The sequence below is a fragment of the Bufo gargarizans genome, chromosome 2, assembly GCF_014858855.1.
Source record: "Bufo gargarizans isolate SCDJY-AF-19 chromosome 2, ASM1485885v1, whole genome shotgun sequence".
NCBI lineage: Eukaryota > Metazoa > Chordata > Amphibia > Anura > Bufonidae > Bufo > Bufo gargarizans.
In genome coordinates, this window is record NC_058081.1 from 260,579,113 (window position 1) to 260,597,438 (window position 18,326).

General features: G+C 40.9%; 1 protein-coding gene across 2 annotated transcripts in view; it reads left to right on the forward strand.

Moving 5' to 3' along the window:
- PANX2 (pannexin 2) overlaps positions 1–2,020 on the forward strand; it is a 42,371-nt gene extending 40,351 nt beyond the window's left edge. Inside the window, exons 4-5 of one of the 2 annotated variants that reach the window (XM_044276887.1) lie at positions 163–215; positions 1,650–1,895. In XM_044276887.1, the coding sequence (XP_044132822.1) occupies positions 163–215; positions 1,650–1,760 (164 nt within the window). In that variant the 3' untranslated portion in view covers positions 1,761–1,895. Of the gene's footprint in view, positions 1–162; positions 216–1,649 lie in introns of both variants that reach the window. The other variant, XM_044276886.1, reaches the window with a different exon arrangement.
- Positions 2,021–18,326: the final 16,306 nt, after the last annotated feature.

Sequence of the window (18,326 nt, forward strand, 5' to 3'; positions counted from 1 at the left end):
GTAAGATAGTGGCATTGCTACAGATGTTATATTGGTTTCATGTATTGGCACCAGGCTTCACACCATATATGCTATACTGCAGTGCAAAATACCAATGACAACACAAGTATATTATAATGATAAAAACTATTCATGTACATCTTGTGTCTTGGCTCCTCTTAGACTGTGCCTGTAGTCTGACTGCCAGTATCATGGTAAACAAGAAGATACACAAGGTATTTTGAAGGCTACACTCATAACTATTTGAATATCTTTTTAAAGAAAAAGCAATATCCAAGAGGTCAATCTCTAGTCAATACAGTATATACACAATGCACAGGAATCACTAGTTACATTTTAACTCTTCATTTCATGTATATATATATATATATATATATATATATATATATATATATATATATATATCTTGCATATTTGTGAAAGATATTAAAATGCAACAAGTGATTCCTATAATTTGAATGACTTGCCCACTGATTTTAAATCATGTTACTAAATTTCCGAGGAAATAAATAATTCCTATACAACATAATTATTCTTTTGCTAAAGGTACTTATCTAGTGAAAAATAAAAATAAATTCACAGTGCTCTTGGATCCTTATTAACAGAACACTTATGAAGGCTTTCCCCCCAAAGCTCATCTGCTAATGTCTGGTGGCCGTAAGTCCACCATTTCCCAGTTCCCCTCTGCATTTATCTACAATGACCACCTCAAACTACTCTCTGCACACTGTGTTTCAGTAATTTGAGGCACTCCCCAACCTGCTCTTGAATTGGCCACCACTGCTCCCTATCTGACACAGAATGTTCTCCAGGCTGTCTTCTTTCTTTTAAATGCTTCTCCCCATGTCCCCTATTTCTCATACAAACTACTCCCCATGCCACTTTTTCTCACACAAAATGCTCCCCAGGCTTTCTCTTCATCACACTGACTATTTTTCATGCCTGCCTCTTTTACACACATGGATGGCATTTCACATTTTTTCTCACAAAGATCACTCCCCATTCCCTCTGTTTATTGAACACACTGTTCCCTATGCCCCCTCTTATACATACTGCCACTCTTTCTCACATAGACAACTCCTCATTTCTCCTCTTTTCCAGACTGTCTGCTCCCCATGCCCCCTCTTTCTTAAAATGGACGACTCCCTATGCCTTCCTCTTTCTTGCACAAACATCTCCAAATGCTACCTCTTTTTCACATAGACCACTCCCCTATGCCGCCTCTTTATCGCACATTCTACTCCCAATGCCCCCTCATCTCCACATTCCTCAAAGGCTACTCCCAATGCCTTTTTTTTTTCTTGCGCCCACTACTCCCTATGCCTCTTTCTCACACACACTGCTCACACATAGACTGCTTTCCATGTCAACCCTCTCTCACATTGACTGCTCCCCATGCTCCTCTCTCTTATGCAGACGGGTCTCCTTGGTTTGTGTCGAAGTACCTTGAATGTTGAATGAAATGACACAGAACAATTTATTTATTCAGTAGATAGTAAACTGTATGTTGTCTGTGACTTCCTCATTGGGCTTTGAACACGTGTACCACAGGAACTTATCGGAACAGAAGAGATATTTTCTAATTGTTGTTGAAACCATTGCGAGCATTCTGACATTCTAAAATATGTGTATTTCTTCCTTTTTAACAGATGCATCGAAGGCTACTAAAATCATTGAGAAAGAAAACCAGCCATTATCTGAAAGCTGTACAGATGTTTCAGTATCTGGGACATTTCTTACTTGTGGCGGTCACATGGTGAGCACCGCAGTTTCCGTATCAAGTGTTACCCTCAGTCAGTTGAAACCTGAGCCAATGAGTGTATTTAACCGTAACCCAACTCATCCTTTGCTCCATGTAAGCACTTTATATGAGGATAGAGAGGAACAGGTTGCTACTTTGATAAACAAGGACCACTCCTCTCCTGACTCAGCAGATATCATTTCAGTCATACCACCAAAGCAAGTCTTGTTAGCCCCTTATGAAGAGCCAAGGGCCATAATAAGTTCGGTGGACTATTAGATTTGACAGGTTGCATTACACCACCATGCAAACTCACTGCATGAGCATGGAAAATATAAATGAGCTATCTTCTAAATATGCAACCAGCAACTTTCATACACATCTTAGTCACCACTGTTGGGGATCTAAACATTCTTCCATGTAGTCAGCAGTATAAAGCAAGCACAATTTAATTCTATTAGATAATGCAGCATGACACTCAGGCAGTACACAAACAGTGAGCTAAATTCAAACTGGGCAGGATATATGCCCAAAATGGACAAAACGTGTGCTACTTGGTTGGGTTTACTTTACAAAAAAGGGGAACATGTAAAGGTATTTTACTGTGATTCACAAGTCAAAATTGTATTTATTAAGGGACCTTTGAAGTGTAATAACCATTGCTATTAGACTGGGAAGCCAATTTCTTACAGTACTTTCTACATATGAATCTGAAGAGACATTGTTGGAATTAAATGAAATAGCAATATATATTTTACAATAAATATAAGTACAAAAGTAAGGGGAAGATATTTTCGTTCATTTTTTATATATATTGTACAAATATCGAGAGTTCCAGGTGATCAATATTATACTATAAAATAATATTATTACAATTCAGTGTGAAATTTTCTAACCTGTACTGATGCCAAGAAAAACTGCTAACACAAGTACTTGCTGATAAAATTCCAAAAAGAGAAAAAAAAATAGAGTTCGTGCCAAATTAGAGTAGGTCCCACTCAAAAGAGGCAACCTTGATGTGGATCAAAATGTATACAAATGGCCTTGTATACATTAAGTGGACTATGGTGTTGTATGCTAGTAATTAGGCTGAAAATCAATGTACGTTGTGCTGAGGAGCAACCGATCAATGCAGAGCTTGTAGATGTGAGATCCATGTTTTTTCTCTTTTTGGAATTTTAACAGTACCTGCTGATCCCATTCATAGAGCCAATATCCATTTCCTAAATCTTTCATCAAATCACTTTTGTTGGGGAATTCTATAACCTGAGTATAATTACAGCGATATTACTGATCTGTATAATGAAACGGATTATTCTCTTATTAGAGTGGGGGACTTTTTCATTGCATAGTTCGATGTATAATATTCACACAACTATAGTATAACTTTTACATACTCAGAAATGTAATGGTAAATTGTAATTTTCATTCGGAAGTGACAGTTCATCATTTTAAAATGACTTAGTGAACGTGGTTGACTGCCCACAAAATCAGAGATAGCGGTCTAGGAAGCTGACTGGCAGCGCTTTCATACTATATAGATGACTAGCTATCCCTGTGATACATAACCAGAGATGTAGCTATAGCAGCCGTTTTAGATCCCTGGTGTCTGACGGGGCCGAAGGCCTCTGTGCCACATAAGAAGACACCAGTATTATAAGCCACACATGGCGGGGGCATTGTGACCCAGAAGCTTCCAATTACTCCTCTTTACATAACTTATGTGTAGGGAACATTGTGAACAAACGCTAATAGGATTTGCAAAATTAATGAATTAAAAGCTGTTCTGAGATTTTATCCCGAATAAAGAAACTTACCATTTGGTCTACTCCATACCTATTCTTCTGCAACAGTGTCAGCTAATGTGATATTTAGAAGTGTCTCTTGTCAAATGTCAGGACGTGGCAGTGCCTGACAATGGCAGAGCTTCCTGATGAAAGTTGCTGTCAGCAAATAGTAGATGCTCTTTATAAAGGGGTTTTCCAAGACTTTTATACTGATAAGCTATCTTTTGGATAGGTCATCAGTATCTGATCGGTGTAGGTCCGACAATTGGGACCCCCGTCAATTAGCTGTTTGAGAAGGCACCAGTTCTCACAGTAGCACAGCGGCCTTCTCAATGCTTAGCCTAAGTCATGTGACGTCATGTTCAACGGTCACATGGCCTAAGCGCAGCTCAGCCCCATTGAAGTGAATGAGGTTTAGAGCAATACCAAGCACAGCCACTGTACAATGTACAGCACTGTGCTTGGTGAGTAGTGTTGCGCGCGAATATTCGAATAACAAATTTTAATCGCGAATAACGGCACTTTGAGAATTCTATATATTCGTTATATCGAATGTTCATCATTTTTTCCATCTGAACACATGATTCCTTCTTGCTTGTGGGCCAGCAGTGTGTTCGGTGACGTCACCGGTTTTGATGGGCAGGCTTTAGCGCTGCCCTAGCCGTTTTACTAAAGCCCGCCCATCAGTGCCGGTGACGTCACCGGGCTTCCTGGCAGCTCCATGGAGAGCCCCGGTACGTCACTGGAACTCCTAAAAATGCCTTTGCCCTGCACGATTTAGCGCAGGGCAAAGGAGAGCATTGGAGCATGAACTGCTCCGATTGCTCAAGTCAGGGGGGCTGCCTAGGTGAAAATGGGGATATGTCCGGGTTCAGCTCGGAACCCAGACAACCCCTTTAAGTAGAAGCATGCAATGGTGATTTCTTCATCTCAAACAATTTATTGAAACAAAAGCCAACACCAGTGGTGGGTATACCCCCACAAAAAATGTCAGTGTCTCAATAACTTGTCATGTGGCCTTGAGCATCAATTAAAGCTTCACAACGACATCTCACAAGTCGACCTATTGTCTGCTGAGGCATGGCATTCCATTCTTCTTAAAGGGCGGCCCTCAGGTCATTGAGGTTCTGGGGTACAGAGTTACAAGCCCCTACATGGTGACTCATCTGATCCTATTTTAAATGGGATTCAGGTCAGGAGAAACTGCAGGCCACTCCATTAGAGGTACCCCAGTCACCAGCAGTTGTTCCCTAATGATACAACCTCGATGAGCTGGCACATTGTCGTCAATGAAGATGAAATTAGGCCTGTGTTGTTTGTGCAGAGGCACAATGACTGGATTAATGATGTTCAAGTAGTATGGGCTTGTCACTGTACCATTCACAAAGTGTGGAGCAGTTCTGTATTGACTAGACACACCTGCCCACACTATAACACCACCACCACCACCAAAGGCTCTTCTGGTGACAACAGTGGCTGATGCATAGCACTCCCCTTGACATCTCCAACATCATTGGCAGCCATTATTTCTGCTCAGCGAGAATCAACTTTCATCAGTGAACAGCACTGAAGCCCACTGATCCATTGTCCAGTGTAGATGCTCTCTGGCCCATGCAAGACAATGATGCCTCTTCTGTCTGAGAACATCCTGCTTGAAGCCTCGCAATGGCAAGGTACTGTTGATCAATTGTTAGGTGTCGTCTTGGTCTCATGATGTCAAAATGTGAACAGCATGATTAGGTGGACTGTTTAAATACCAATTCTAATTGAACCAGGAAATGTATTGGGCGATTAAGGGATCACAAAGCACAAGAGGGCTAGTGTTAGTAATGAATTAATAAAACGTAACTTTTATTTTATTAACAGACCTGACAGGGCAATTTAGGGAAAGTCTCTACTCACTATATATTCCCCCCCCCCCATTCTCCCCCCCCCCCCCATATTGGCATTACCCCAACTAGCACACTATTCAAGTGTTTATCGATCTATGGACATACCAGTAAGACTATTCCATTATTTAAGTATTTTGTTTATTTTGCCTACTTTTTTGATACGACTAGAATAAAAGTTAAGTTGTATTTATTCATTGCTAACACTACCCCTCTTTTGGTGCTTTGTGGAAATATTCTAGGGAGTGTATGACAAGTATACAACTAGCTACTCGGACATTTTTTCCCACACTACTTTGAGATTGATTCGTGGCTCAAACACCTGTTTTGAATTTCGCTGTTAAGCATCTTGTTAGAGAACAGCAAGTTGTGGAAAAAGTACTGAAGCACTGAACAGTTGGACATGTGCATTTGAAAGTTGAGAGAAGGTCACATTAAGTTCACCTGTAAAGGTTTGAGTGGATTTTAGCTTCATCTGGAAATTTCACCCACAAGCCAAATATCCCTAACTTTTTGCATGTGTATGTGTATATACAATACATCTGGATACGTGAGCCTGTGTATCTGCATGGGTAAATAAAGACAAGTGGGTGTCTAGATGACTAAGCATCGGGCTATAGTCAGTATGTGAGTAATTAATGGCACTAATATTTTTGGTGCAGCAATTTGTGCCCTGTAGAGATCTGTTGGCTGTTCCCTGTATGGCTCTGCTAAATGTGCACTGGATTACAAAAAGGATTGTCCCATTGCAACAACTTAAATTCTATCCACAGGAGAGGAAATAAGTGCCTGATCAGCAGGGGTTTCTGCCTGTCATAAGTACGTTGGTTGCGTTAACCCATTTCAATGTAGCAGCAGACACACACACATGTTATGGAGCAGGAGAAGCTGAGCAGATTGATTATAGATTTTTGTGAGAGAAGATTCCGTAAGGTTCAGTGATTTTTATAACTGAAGACCTCCCCCAATGAACAGCTCACAGTACAGGAGAGGTGTTATCAGTGACTGACAGCTATCTATGTATACACACTTACACAGAGGATGCTATCACTGATGACACCTCCCACATGTACAACTATAAGTGACTAACAGCTATCTATGTATACATACTTACACAGAGAACGCTATCACTGATGACACCTCCCACGTGTACAACTATCAGTGATTGACAGCTATCTATGTATACACACTTACACAGAGAATGCTATCACTGATGACACCTCCCACATGTACAACTATCAGTGACTGACAGCTATCTATGTATACATACTTACACAGAGAATGCTATCAATCACTGATGACACCTACCCTGTGTACAGCTATCAGTGATTGACAGCTATCTATGTATACACACTTACACAGAGAATGCTATCAATGACTGATGACACCTCCCACGTGTACAACTATCAGTGACTGACAGCTATCTACAGTGGATATAAAAAGTCTACACACCCCTGTTAAAATATATATATCCAGCACCCTGCCATCCATTCCACATGCCTCACAGATAATTTGACCGCTGAGGAAGGTCCGTTGGGACCGAAACGTTCGGTCAATTTTTGCTTTCTGATTGTGATGTAACATTTGGGCAACTGGAATATAAAACCCTTGTATCAATAAACCTTTTCTGAAAATGCAAAGCTAAACAATCTGAGTGCCTCAATTCTCATTATATTTATAGCTATCTATATATACACACTCATACAGAGAGAGAACTGTTCACACGGGTGGTCTTCAGTTACAAAAAGCAAAGATAGAAATTACAAGTTTTACTTAATGTTTTCCCACACAATTATATATCAAGCTACTCAGCTGATTCTGCTCTGTAACATGCTGCCTGCAGATTGCACTGCATTTAATGGTGACATGTTCTCTTTAATGTTGTCTTGTTTGGCCCTGTTATGTCTGCTCTGTATGGTTCTTTCATTGACACCACATCTTCCAGATATTTATTTATAAAAAAATTTACAAACCATATATCATTTTCTTTTCACTTAACAGATACTTGCTACTTTGTGTTAGTCTACCACATAAAATCCCTATATACATTTAAGTTTATCGGTGTAACTTTAAACGGGTATGAATACTTTTTCAAGGCACTGTATATTTAATTTGAAAACATAAATCTTTATAAGCAGACATATGTGTGAAGGTACTTTGTTGGGTTAAAGGGAACCTGTCACCGGGATTTTGGGTATAGAGCTGAAGACATGGGTTGCTAGATGGCCACTAGCACATCCGCAATACCCAGTCCCCATAGCTCTGTGTGCTTTTATTGTGTTTAAAAAATGATTTGATACATATGCAAATTAACCTGAGATGAGTCCTGTACGTGAGATGAGTCAGGGACAGGACTCCTCTCAGGCAAATTTGCATATGTATCAAATTGTTTTTTGACACAATAAAAGCACACAGAGCTATGGGGACTGGGTATTGCGGATGTGCTAGCGGCCATCTAGCAACCCATGTCCTCATCTCTATACACAAAATCACGGTGACAGGTTCCCTTTAAAGGTGCTGAAACTGTTGCTTGTACTTTTTATTTGACATGTATAAATATAGATACATTTATATTTTCCATTATATATATATATATATATATATATATATCTAATAATAGTAATATATTACTGAAGAAAACATAATTTTTATATATTTTTTCAGTGGTTTAGTGATAAACACAATCAACACTTGCAACTCAATGAACAGGGTGCAGAGTCTTGCAAGCACAGTAGAAGAAATCATATTTTTATAGCAGTGCTACTCAAACTGTAAAGTGGCTTTCACTGGTGAGGGGCTGCTATGTAGTCAATTTTGAGGGAAGTGATTGCTATATGTGTTGCACAAGCCTTTTTATGGCTGACGCAAACTTCAGTTTAGCGACATAACTGACTCATTTTGTGCTTATTTTAAACAAATTTAAAGGATAACGGTCACATTTAGACCCTCATTTCAATTTTCATATATGTAGTTACTAATAACATGATATTCCAGAATCAGTTACTATGCGACTGACTTACCCCATATTTAATAAGATTCAGCCCTTGGCAACCAGTCTGCATAAAACTGCAATTTCACTATTCAGTTAAGATGGCCGCCACTGCCCTCACCCTGAGGCTAATCCCGCCTGCCCTCACTACCCACAATGCATTGAGCTCCTCACATGCACTAGCCAGTAACAATAGCCGTCCTGGATCAGCTATGACAGCCATGCTAACTCTCAAGGTGTCATTAGCAATAGCTGCTGCTGACACATAAAATAATGGCTCTTACTTCCCCGAGGCCAGGAACCTCCGTGACACATACCTTCCATCCACAATGATTCCAGGTACCTTTTTACACCATGGACTACGACAGATGGTGAGGCCAAGGTATCACAATGTTTGAATGGTGAGGCCCTTGTAGAAAAAGATTAAGAAGCTGTGCTCTAGTGCATGTAACATGTTTTAGCACATCATGCGGGCCAGGTGGGCTAGTATTTAATATCACTGAAATTGTGGAACCTAAAACATAACTTTTAATGAATAGAGGTTAAAGTATAAAAAGGTCAATCAGATTAAATAATATCATAGAAAATGAAGGACCGAAAGCAAAAAAAGCTACATTTATATGAACAGGGTAGGGGTAGAGAAGAGAGGAGCCAAGCACAGGGCGAACTGACCTTATCAACGTTCCTAATTACCCCGCACCATGGAATAACACCCTGATGGTGGGTGCAGACCGCTCAGAAACCTACCCCTTACTTACCCTAATAAACCCTATAGTGATAGAATGAAAACATAACCAAAATCAATGCCCCAACACTTTTCCCCAAAAAGGTTAATCAGGGGGCCAATGTGAAAGAGATCTATCATGTAATAAACACTGTAAGGTTAATCCAAAGTGGTAGATGACTGTACCTAACATCCACCATCAATGATAGTTAAAACAATGATGCCCAAACAACAGAGAAAAACAGGTCTCATGATAGAGACATGCATTCACCCTGCCATAGATGTAACTGACAGTATAAAACAGTAAATTGGCTCATGATGGAGCCACTCACTCAGACTGCCATGGATGTAACAGTCGGGCTAGTATTTTAACTCAAACAAAAAAAAGTCACCATGAGGCTACATTCACACAAACGTATTTTGTAACATTTTGTTTCAGTGTCCATTCCTTTTTTTTTTTTTGTGGATAGGATGAGGACCCATTCATTTCAATGGGTCCATCCACAATGCAAAACAGACATCACATGGACATCATCCATATTTTTTGCAGATCCGCGTTTTTTGGAGACTGCAAAATACATATGGTCGTATGAATGCACCATAATAGAAAAGAAAAAGAAAACTATGCAAACAGTCTTGATTTGAAAAAATCCTATTGTTATATGTGACGTTTTTAAGCAGACCTATGTGTCTCCATGGTTACTGACTATAAACAAATGCTGTTAGTCATTTATATGCCCCCTCTACTACTGTTGCTAGGGGAGCAAGAAGATATAGTTAGATATGGCTGCAGGTCAGGTCTGTGTTGGACGTGCATACACAAATGGTAGATTTTTTTTTCTAAATCAAGATTTCTTTTACCATGGGTGTTGCTAGGGTCTCAAAATATCCTGGGCCCAAGCCCCAATGCATATGTAGCAATTTCCCAAATTAACCGCCCCCTCTCCATACAAGTCCTAGCACTAAAGACATGTTTTCCTTGCTGGATGGACATTACATTCAGCACTACTAAATATACAGGACTATACAGCACTATATACATACTGTATTACATCCAGTGCCTCACAGGTGACGTCTCCTTTGATGTAGATGTTCTCTTTCGTCAACTTCTCCATTCGGCCTATGACAACTTCTTTCAGCCACATCTTGTCTTTGCCACACAGATATCTTAGGTTCCTCACTTTTTCATAATCCTTTCCACCCTAGTGTCCCAACAGTGTTATCCTGGTGCTACCCCCAATGCTGTGCCTGCTGTGCTCCCCAGTGCCCCCGAATACTATACTGAAGAAATAAAAGTACCATACAGATAATCCCCAATAGTAATATAAAAGTTCCACCTACAGGAATAATTCTCTGCCAGTGTGCCCTCATTAGGCATAGTGCCCCCTACAATGCACCAATAATGATAATGCTCCTCAAAAGTGTGTTAGTATTAGTGCCCTCCATATTGTTCCAAATAATAATGCCCACTATACTGCACCCAGTAGTAATAAGGCCTCTCTGTCGTGACTCTAGTGTTAATTAGGCCCTTGTAGTACCCCTAGTAGTATTAATTTCCCCTATAGTGCTCCCAGTAGCTAACATGTCCACCTATAATGCCCCCTGTAGTGCCCAGTATTTACTATGCCCCTGATCCCCTATAGTTCCCCACTGGTTCTATCAAAGTGAAAAATAAAACAAAAAATCAAAGTCATCTCATTCCCGTCCCATGTCACAGTCTGAGATACAGATGTCCCAGCACAGGCCGTCCTAATGATGTTGTTGCGCTGCCTGCTGCATTGATGCATCCTCTATTATGCTTCAGGTCCAGTGGCCTATGAGAGTGATTCACCTCAGGGCAGGGAGCTATTGGTTCCCGTGCTCTGCCACAATATTCAACAGTTTCACCATCCTGAGGACCGCTATACAGTTGAATGTTCGGAGGTAACGATGTTGACGACCCTGGGTGTTTTGGCCTAGCAACGCCCCTGTTATTTGCAAAGTTGCTTTATTTTTTATGTCAAAACCATTAAAGCAATAATGAAAACATTGGATAAAAAAGTGTAGAGACATGTTCATTTATTGGTATATAGTTGTGTTAAAGGCCCACTGCCACTGGATGTATTCCACTGTACAGGCATATAGGGGGAGATTTATCCTTCTCCTATGCCACTTTTACAGAGTAAAAAAGTTGCAAACCCCTAAATGTAGATGCATGTGGTGTTCCTCTACTGCCCTCACCACTTTCTGAAAAGGGGGTGTGACGAGGGCAGGGCCATTGGTCCGAAACATTTGCTATCCTTTCCGCCAGTTTTTTGAGAGAGTTAATATTCTGTCTAGGCAAACTAACTGCCAGATGATGCGCTAAATTTATGACAAGGTATGGGCTTCATTAAAATTAGAAGCATCGATCAAAGACGCAAGGGATATAAAGAATGGAGTAGAAAACGCCAGTCCTCATAAATCTTCGCCACATATCACCCTTAGGGTCCCATTGTATAAAATGTATACTGTGCTTTCCTATGCAGTTAAGGCGGTATTACACAGCCCGACGTGACAGACGATTGTCGGGAGGGTAGTGTTTCCTCCCGGCAGTGGCCTGCCTGCTAGCTATTACATGTAGCGATCTCCTCCACAGCATGGAGAGGAGCGATCGTTATGCTCATCCCCATGCTCTATAGTGGTTTGCTGATAGCAGATGTGAAAAATAACAGTGATGTGAACTCAGCCATAGCTGTATGAAAATGATGATTCTTTGGAGAAATGGATGACGATCAGCCGGTAAGGTTATGAGTTGAAAAAAGTGAAAACTGCACTGAGTACAACATTACCTAATAAATAAGGTAATGGTAATGATTCTGAATGTATAGCCAAAAAGTTTCCCACCAATCACATTTATTACCTAATGTATGATCGTGTGGGGGCCATCCTGTGGACAGGCAATAAGTGTGAAGAAAATGGTAAGTAGATATCTAACACCATCAGGCAATAGGTAGGAGGCAAATTATACATGGACTGCTCTTTACCCAATTATATTAAATTGTCTTACAAATTAGTAAAGCGATAACTCCTTTCATTGAAGAGGATGCTGTTTTTGTGGCCTTGCCTTAAGGTCCTATTACACCTGCAGATGAAGCAGGTGATTGTCAGAAGGGAAGCATTCCTTCCCGGCAATCGCCTGCTCGCTAGCAGAGGAGACCGCTGCTATTACATGCTGCGATTTCCTCCTCAGCATGGGGACAAGTGATCGCTAATGCCATCACTCGTCCCCATACTTATTCATTGTTTGCCGGCAGTGGAGTGCTGATTACATGGCACGATCTGCCGCAGGAAAACGATTATTTTTAGAATAGTTAAAAGACTCTGATTACCCGATGCGCTTGCTTGTACATCAGGTAATCGGCGGTAGTATTACACTGCCAGATCATTTATCCATAGATACACAATATAACAAAACATGTGTGTTATATCAGAAAACCTAAAAGTAATCAAAACCACACATAGATAAATATGTGTGAGTTATGAACAGCGCCCTCTATTGGTTGCATAGTCTTATGACAAGACTATTCGCTGTTGTGAGATTGTGAAAACTCAGATCCAATGGTATATTCTACCACTGAGGCGTTCCCATGGTGATGGGGACGCTCCATGCGCACGGCAACGGGCACTGACTGGAGCGGGCTGAAATTCTAGGGAGCCCGGACAGATAAGAACAGTTTTTTTGGGAACCAGGCACCCTAAGCAGGGAGGAATCATGTGTGCTGTTCACTTCAGATGGATAATGAAAAATGACAAATATTCTAAAAACAAATATATAGCAATATATTCAATATATTGCTATATATTCGGGGTTTTTTTATATTCGCGAATATATGACGAATATTCTACAAAATATTCGTCAAATATCGCTCATCACTAGTAATATGTGGTAATAAATATTTCATAGGTATATAACCATAACTTGAGACCTATTGTATCACCAGTTAATCCAACACAGAAAGTGCTGATCAATAAGATAAAATACAGGAACAGTAGTGTGGGGATACCAGGTATTGATAGTGGGGTGACAATAAACATAAATCATCTACCACAAAAATGGATCATCCCTTATTCCAGGAAAAATTTCTCTTTGCAACACGATATGAACAGCAAATTTCACTGTCTGAAAAACTGGGTATAGCAGGGTATATGTGGTGGCATGGCCAACACCCAACACAGCCAACAACCAAACACACCCGAAAGCTTGGGGAGCTCTCCCCAAACTGGTTGGTATTCATTATTACAGGTATTTTGCCCCTTGTATTTATGCTCAGGGTGTGTTTGGTTGTTGGCTGTGTTGGGTGTCGGCCATGCCACCACATATACCCTGCTATACCCAGTATTTCACACACAGCCGACAACCAAACACACCTGAAAGCTTGGGGAGCTCTCCCCAAACTAGTTGGTATTCATTATTACAGGTATTTTGCCCCTTGTATTTATGCTCAGGGTGTGTTTGGTTGTTGGCTGTGTTGGGTGTCGGCCATGCCACCACATATACCCTGCTATACCCAGTTTTTCACACACAGCCGACAACCAAACACACCTGAAAGCTTGGGGAGCTCTCCCCAAACTAGTTGGTATTCATTATTACAGGTATTTTGCCCCTTGTATTTATGTTCAGGGTGTGTTTGGTTGTTGGCTGTGTTGGGTGTCGGCCATGCCACCACATATACCCTGCTATACCCAGTTTTTCACACAGTGAAATTTGTTGTTCATGTTCAGTTGCAAAGAGAAATTTTTCCTGGGATAAGGGATGGTCCATTTAAGTAGTAGATGATTTATGTTTATTGTCACCCCACTATCAATACCTGGTATCCCCACACTACTGTTACTGTATTTTATCTCATTGATCAGCACTTTCTGTGTTGTATTACCTGGTGATACAATATGTCTCAAGTTATGGTTATATACCTATGAAATATTTATTACCACATATTACCTCTGCTTTGGGGTTTGCCTGTTTTCTCTACTATTCAACACTCCCTGTATTTTTTACTCATTGTTGTATTGACTAATAAAGATGTTATTTTTGTATTTATCTATGTGTGGCTTTGGTTCACACTGCCAGATCATCTCTAACGAGGGTTCATACGAATGCTTGCTAGCGATGATCTTAGCGAGTGTAATAGGGCCTTTAGTTTTTCCTTTGCATAAGGACACTTGTTATGTCAGGGACTTATGTTAGTTAACCTTGGCAAGTTGATAGTTTTTCAACTGCATTAATCTTAATGATGAAGATTCATGGCCTTTCTTAGACATCTCAATGTATGCAGCAGAACTTAATGACTTCATTTTGCAGTGTGTCCTAATTCTACAAATTCTGACTAGCATAATAATATATTTAGTATCTAAATGTGTAGAGTGTATAGGACCAAAGGATATTTCTGTTGAACAACATTTTTAGCATCTTATTTCCCTCCTATAAGTGTATATCTGATAAAAATACTCCATGTATTATCTGTAAGGCCTCATGCACACGACCATGTCCATGTTGTGGTCCATAAACCATGGCTCCGCAAAATACGAACACCTTCCTAGGCAGTCCGCATTTTTACTCTCATTAATAGAAATGGCTATTCTTATCTGCAAAATTGACAACTTATAGGACATGTTCTATAATTTGCGGAATGGACATATGGATGACATCCATGTGCTGTCTGTTTTTCTGCAGACACATAGAAATGAATAGGTCCATGAATGCACATTGTATACGGATGCACAGTCGTACATGAAGCCTAATACTGATATTAAAGAGGACCTTTCACTAGAATAAAACATCTAAACTAACTATACAGACATGGAGAGCGGCGCCCAGGGATCTCCCTGCACTTACTGTTATACCTGGGCGCCGCTCCATTCTCTCGTTAGAGCCTCCGGTATCTTCATAGTTAGGCTCCACCCAGGGGAACCTGCCGGCGTCTCATTCTACCATGCTGTAGCGCTGGCCAATCACAGCGCTCAGCTCATAGCCTGAGAGGCTTTTTTTCCCTCTCAGGCTATGAGCTGAGCGCTGTGATTGGCCAGCGCTACAGCATGGGAGAATGAGATGCAGGCAGGTTCCCCTGGGTGGAGCCTAACTATGAAGATACCGGAGGCTCTAACGAGAGAACGGAGCGGCGCCCAGGTATAACAGTAAGTGCAGGGAGATCCCTGGGCGCCGCTCTCCATGTCTGTATAGTTAGTTTAGATGTTTTATTCTAGTGAAAGGTCCTCTTCTGTAAATTGACAATGCAGAATTACTGTAAAATGAATACAAGACATTTCTTGCAGAAACGTGCCCATGTGTCACTTTTAATTTCATATGGACCAATCTTGACTGGGCAGAATTAATGAACGTAGGGTAAATCAAGATGATAAATATAGAGTTTATTTTTGTATTGTATTTTATAATAACTTAATTTTTTAATTTGCACAATAAAAATAATACATTCAGTCTAAAGGTTCTGTAAAAACAGTGTTAACTGCAGTAGCATTTTTTTAATAATGAAACCATAACAAGCTGAAACACTACACCGCAGGAATACCGATTTCTAAGTCCTATCGCTACAAACTGTTTCACAATCACAACCTGTCAGCTTGGATAACATTTTCCCTGTGTGCTATTAGGTGCTGTTGTTAGACTTGATAAATATTTCTGCTACATGATTAGCATTACAGAGGTAGGCTTAGATTAGTATTATGAAAAATAAGTTATACTATCATTATACGGTAAAGCTATATTTCTAAAAGAATTGAAAAATAATACTATATTATTATGATATGCTAAGATGTTTCTGAGCGACCCTACAAGTTGTTCAATGGCACTGTTATGCTTAATAATATGCATACCACTAGATATCAATAAACTTATTTCTTACAACCTGCATCTGTCTGTGTGGATTAGAATTTGTCCTGTACTGGAGGTAAAGTAGAGCTTCTTCTATACCTCCGAAAGAAATGGTATACATTGTGGAGAAATGGTAATGCACTGTACAAATATATATGAAGTAATGGTAATGGTTGGCCTGGGAACAAATTCAGACCTTGATCCTGTATTGCCACTTGCCTATTTATGATATGCACGGAAAAGACACAGTGGGTCATTTACTATACTGAAATACACCTAAATTAGCAGCTCAGTGGTTAGTTGTGCCGCTATCTGTGACTTTTCCTTGCTCCCGCCAAGTCTAAAATTGTGGGCGGGGAAGGGGAGGGGCCAGCAGGCCCGTCTCATTCATCAGTTTCTACACCAGGAAGCTGTCTTACATTTAGAACTGGATGCACCAAAGTTATGGAGAGGCCTGCGCAGGGCCTTTATTAAGAAGCGTCCTAAAAAAGCGTCCTAAAAAATGTGCCCCACTGTTTTTAGAACAGATCATTTCTTTATTTCTCACATATGAGTGATAAGGATAGGTAGCACTTGTTATAATTAAGCTTGTACATAGGGCAGCTACTGTACATGTCATAGTTTTATTTCGGCTGCCTCTCGGCAGGTTTGCCCATTATAGTCAATAGGGCCGGACGGACTTCCGGCAGCACGGTGCACTAGCGGCAGCACGGAACCGGCAGGCTGTTCCTCTGCCGGAACAGCCTGCCGCTAATGTGAAACTAGCATTAGAGAGACTCAGAAGACTGCTTAGGGCTCATGCTCACTACTGTATGTGTTTTGCGGTCTGCAAATCACAGATCAGCAAAACACCAATCCTGGCTTTCTGCGTGCTGCCATTTTCTTTTTCACTTCAATAGAAATGTCCTAAACTTGTCTGCAAAAAGGACAAGAATAGGACACTTTTTTAACCCTTTCACGTCTGCAATCTGTATATATACGTGATAGCTGAACATACCCCGTGCAGCTACCACGTATATATACGTTCTGGCAGCTCTTTAATCCAAGCGCTGCAAAGCGCTTGGATTAAAGCTTCTGCCCCTGCCCTGTATGCTGTCACGGACAGCATACAGTGCAGTAATGCCGGCAAGGGACCAATCAGAGTGGCCCCTTGCCGGCAATCGATCCGATTGGTTAGTCTGTTCAGACTAACCAATCGGATCGCGGCAGCGTTAAAATGCCGGTTTCAGGCTCTGATCTGCGCTCTGCAGATCAGAGCCTAAAATCGGTAAGGTGTCCTCGTGCCCCCCCGATCCTCCAAGCCTTTGGTGCCCGCCTTTGGTGCCCCTCTGTGCCCGGCCGATCTGTGCCTCCTGCGCAGCTGCGCTGATCTCCTTCCTGCCCTGATGCGGTTCGCCCCCTGCATTAATTTTCTGGCCGCCCCCCCAGCGCTGCCCCCGATTCCCCCGATTCCCCATTCTGTGTGCGATGGCGGCGGCTCCATTCCTGAGCCGCCGCCATCAGCACAGAGTGTCAGCTCTATGCTGACACTCTCCTGTAACCCCATAGATGCTGCGGTTGCGGCATCCATCGGGTTAACAGAGGGAGGGGGCTCCCCCTCTCCACCATCAGGACTGCAGCGCTGTGATTGCAGCGCCCGATGGTTGCCATGGCAACCGGACGCTTTGCAAAAGCGTCCGGTTGCCATGGCAAAGGCGTCCAGTGCTGCCACCTACAGGCAGTCTGGAAGTATTATACTTTGCAATGCAAGAGCATTGCAAAGTATAGTACAACTATCAGCCCCACTGGATCTTCAAGATCCAAGAGGGAACTGATAAAAAAAAATGTGAAAATAATAAAAGTAAAAATAAATCAATAAATAAATAAAAATGTAAATAAAATAAAAAAGACATTGCCTTTTCCTATAAAAAATGAAAAAAATAAATAAAAATACACATATTAGGTGTCACCGCGTCCGTAACGACCGTCTCTATAAATATATCACGTGATGGACCCCGTCCGATAAACACCATAAAAATAAATTTAAAAAAAACAGTGCCAAAAAAGCTATTTTTGTCACCTTACATCACAAAAAGTGCAACAGCAAGCGATCAAAAAGGCTTATGACCCCCAAAATAGTACCAATCAAACCATCACTTCGTCCCGCAAAAAATGATACCCTATTTAAGACAATCGCCCAGAAAATAAAAAAGCTATGGCTCTCAGACTATAGAGACACTAAAACATCATTTTTTTTGTTTCAGAAATGCTATTATTGTGTAAAACTTAAATAAATAAGAAAAAGTATTCATATTAGGTATTGCCACGTCCGTAACGATCTTCTCTATAAAACTATCACATGACCTAACT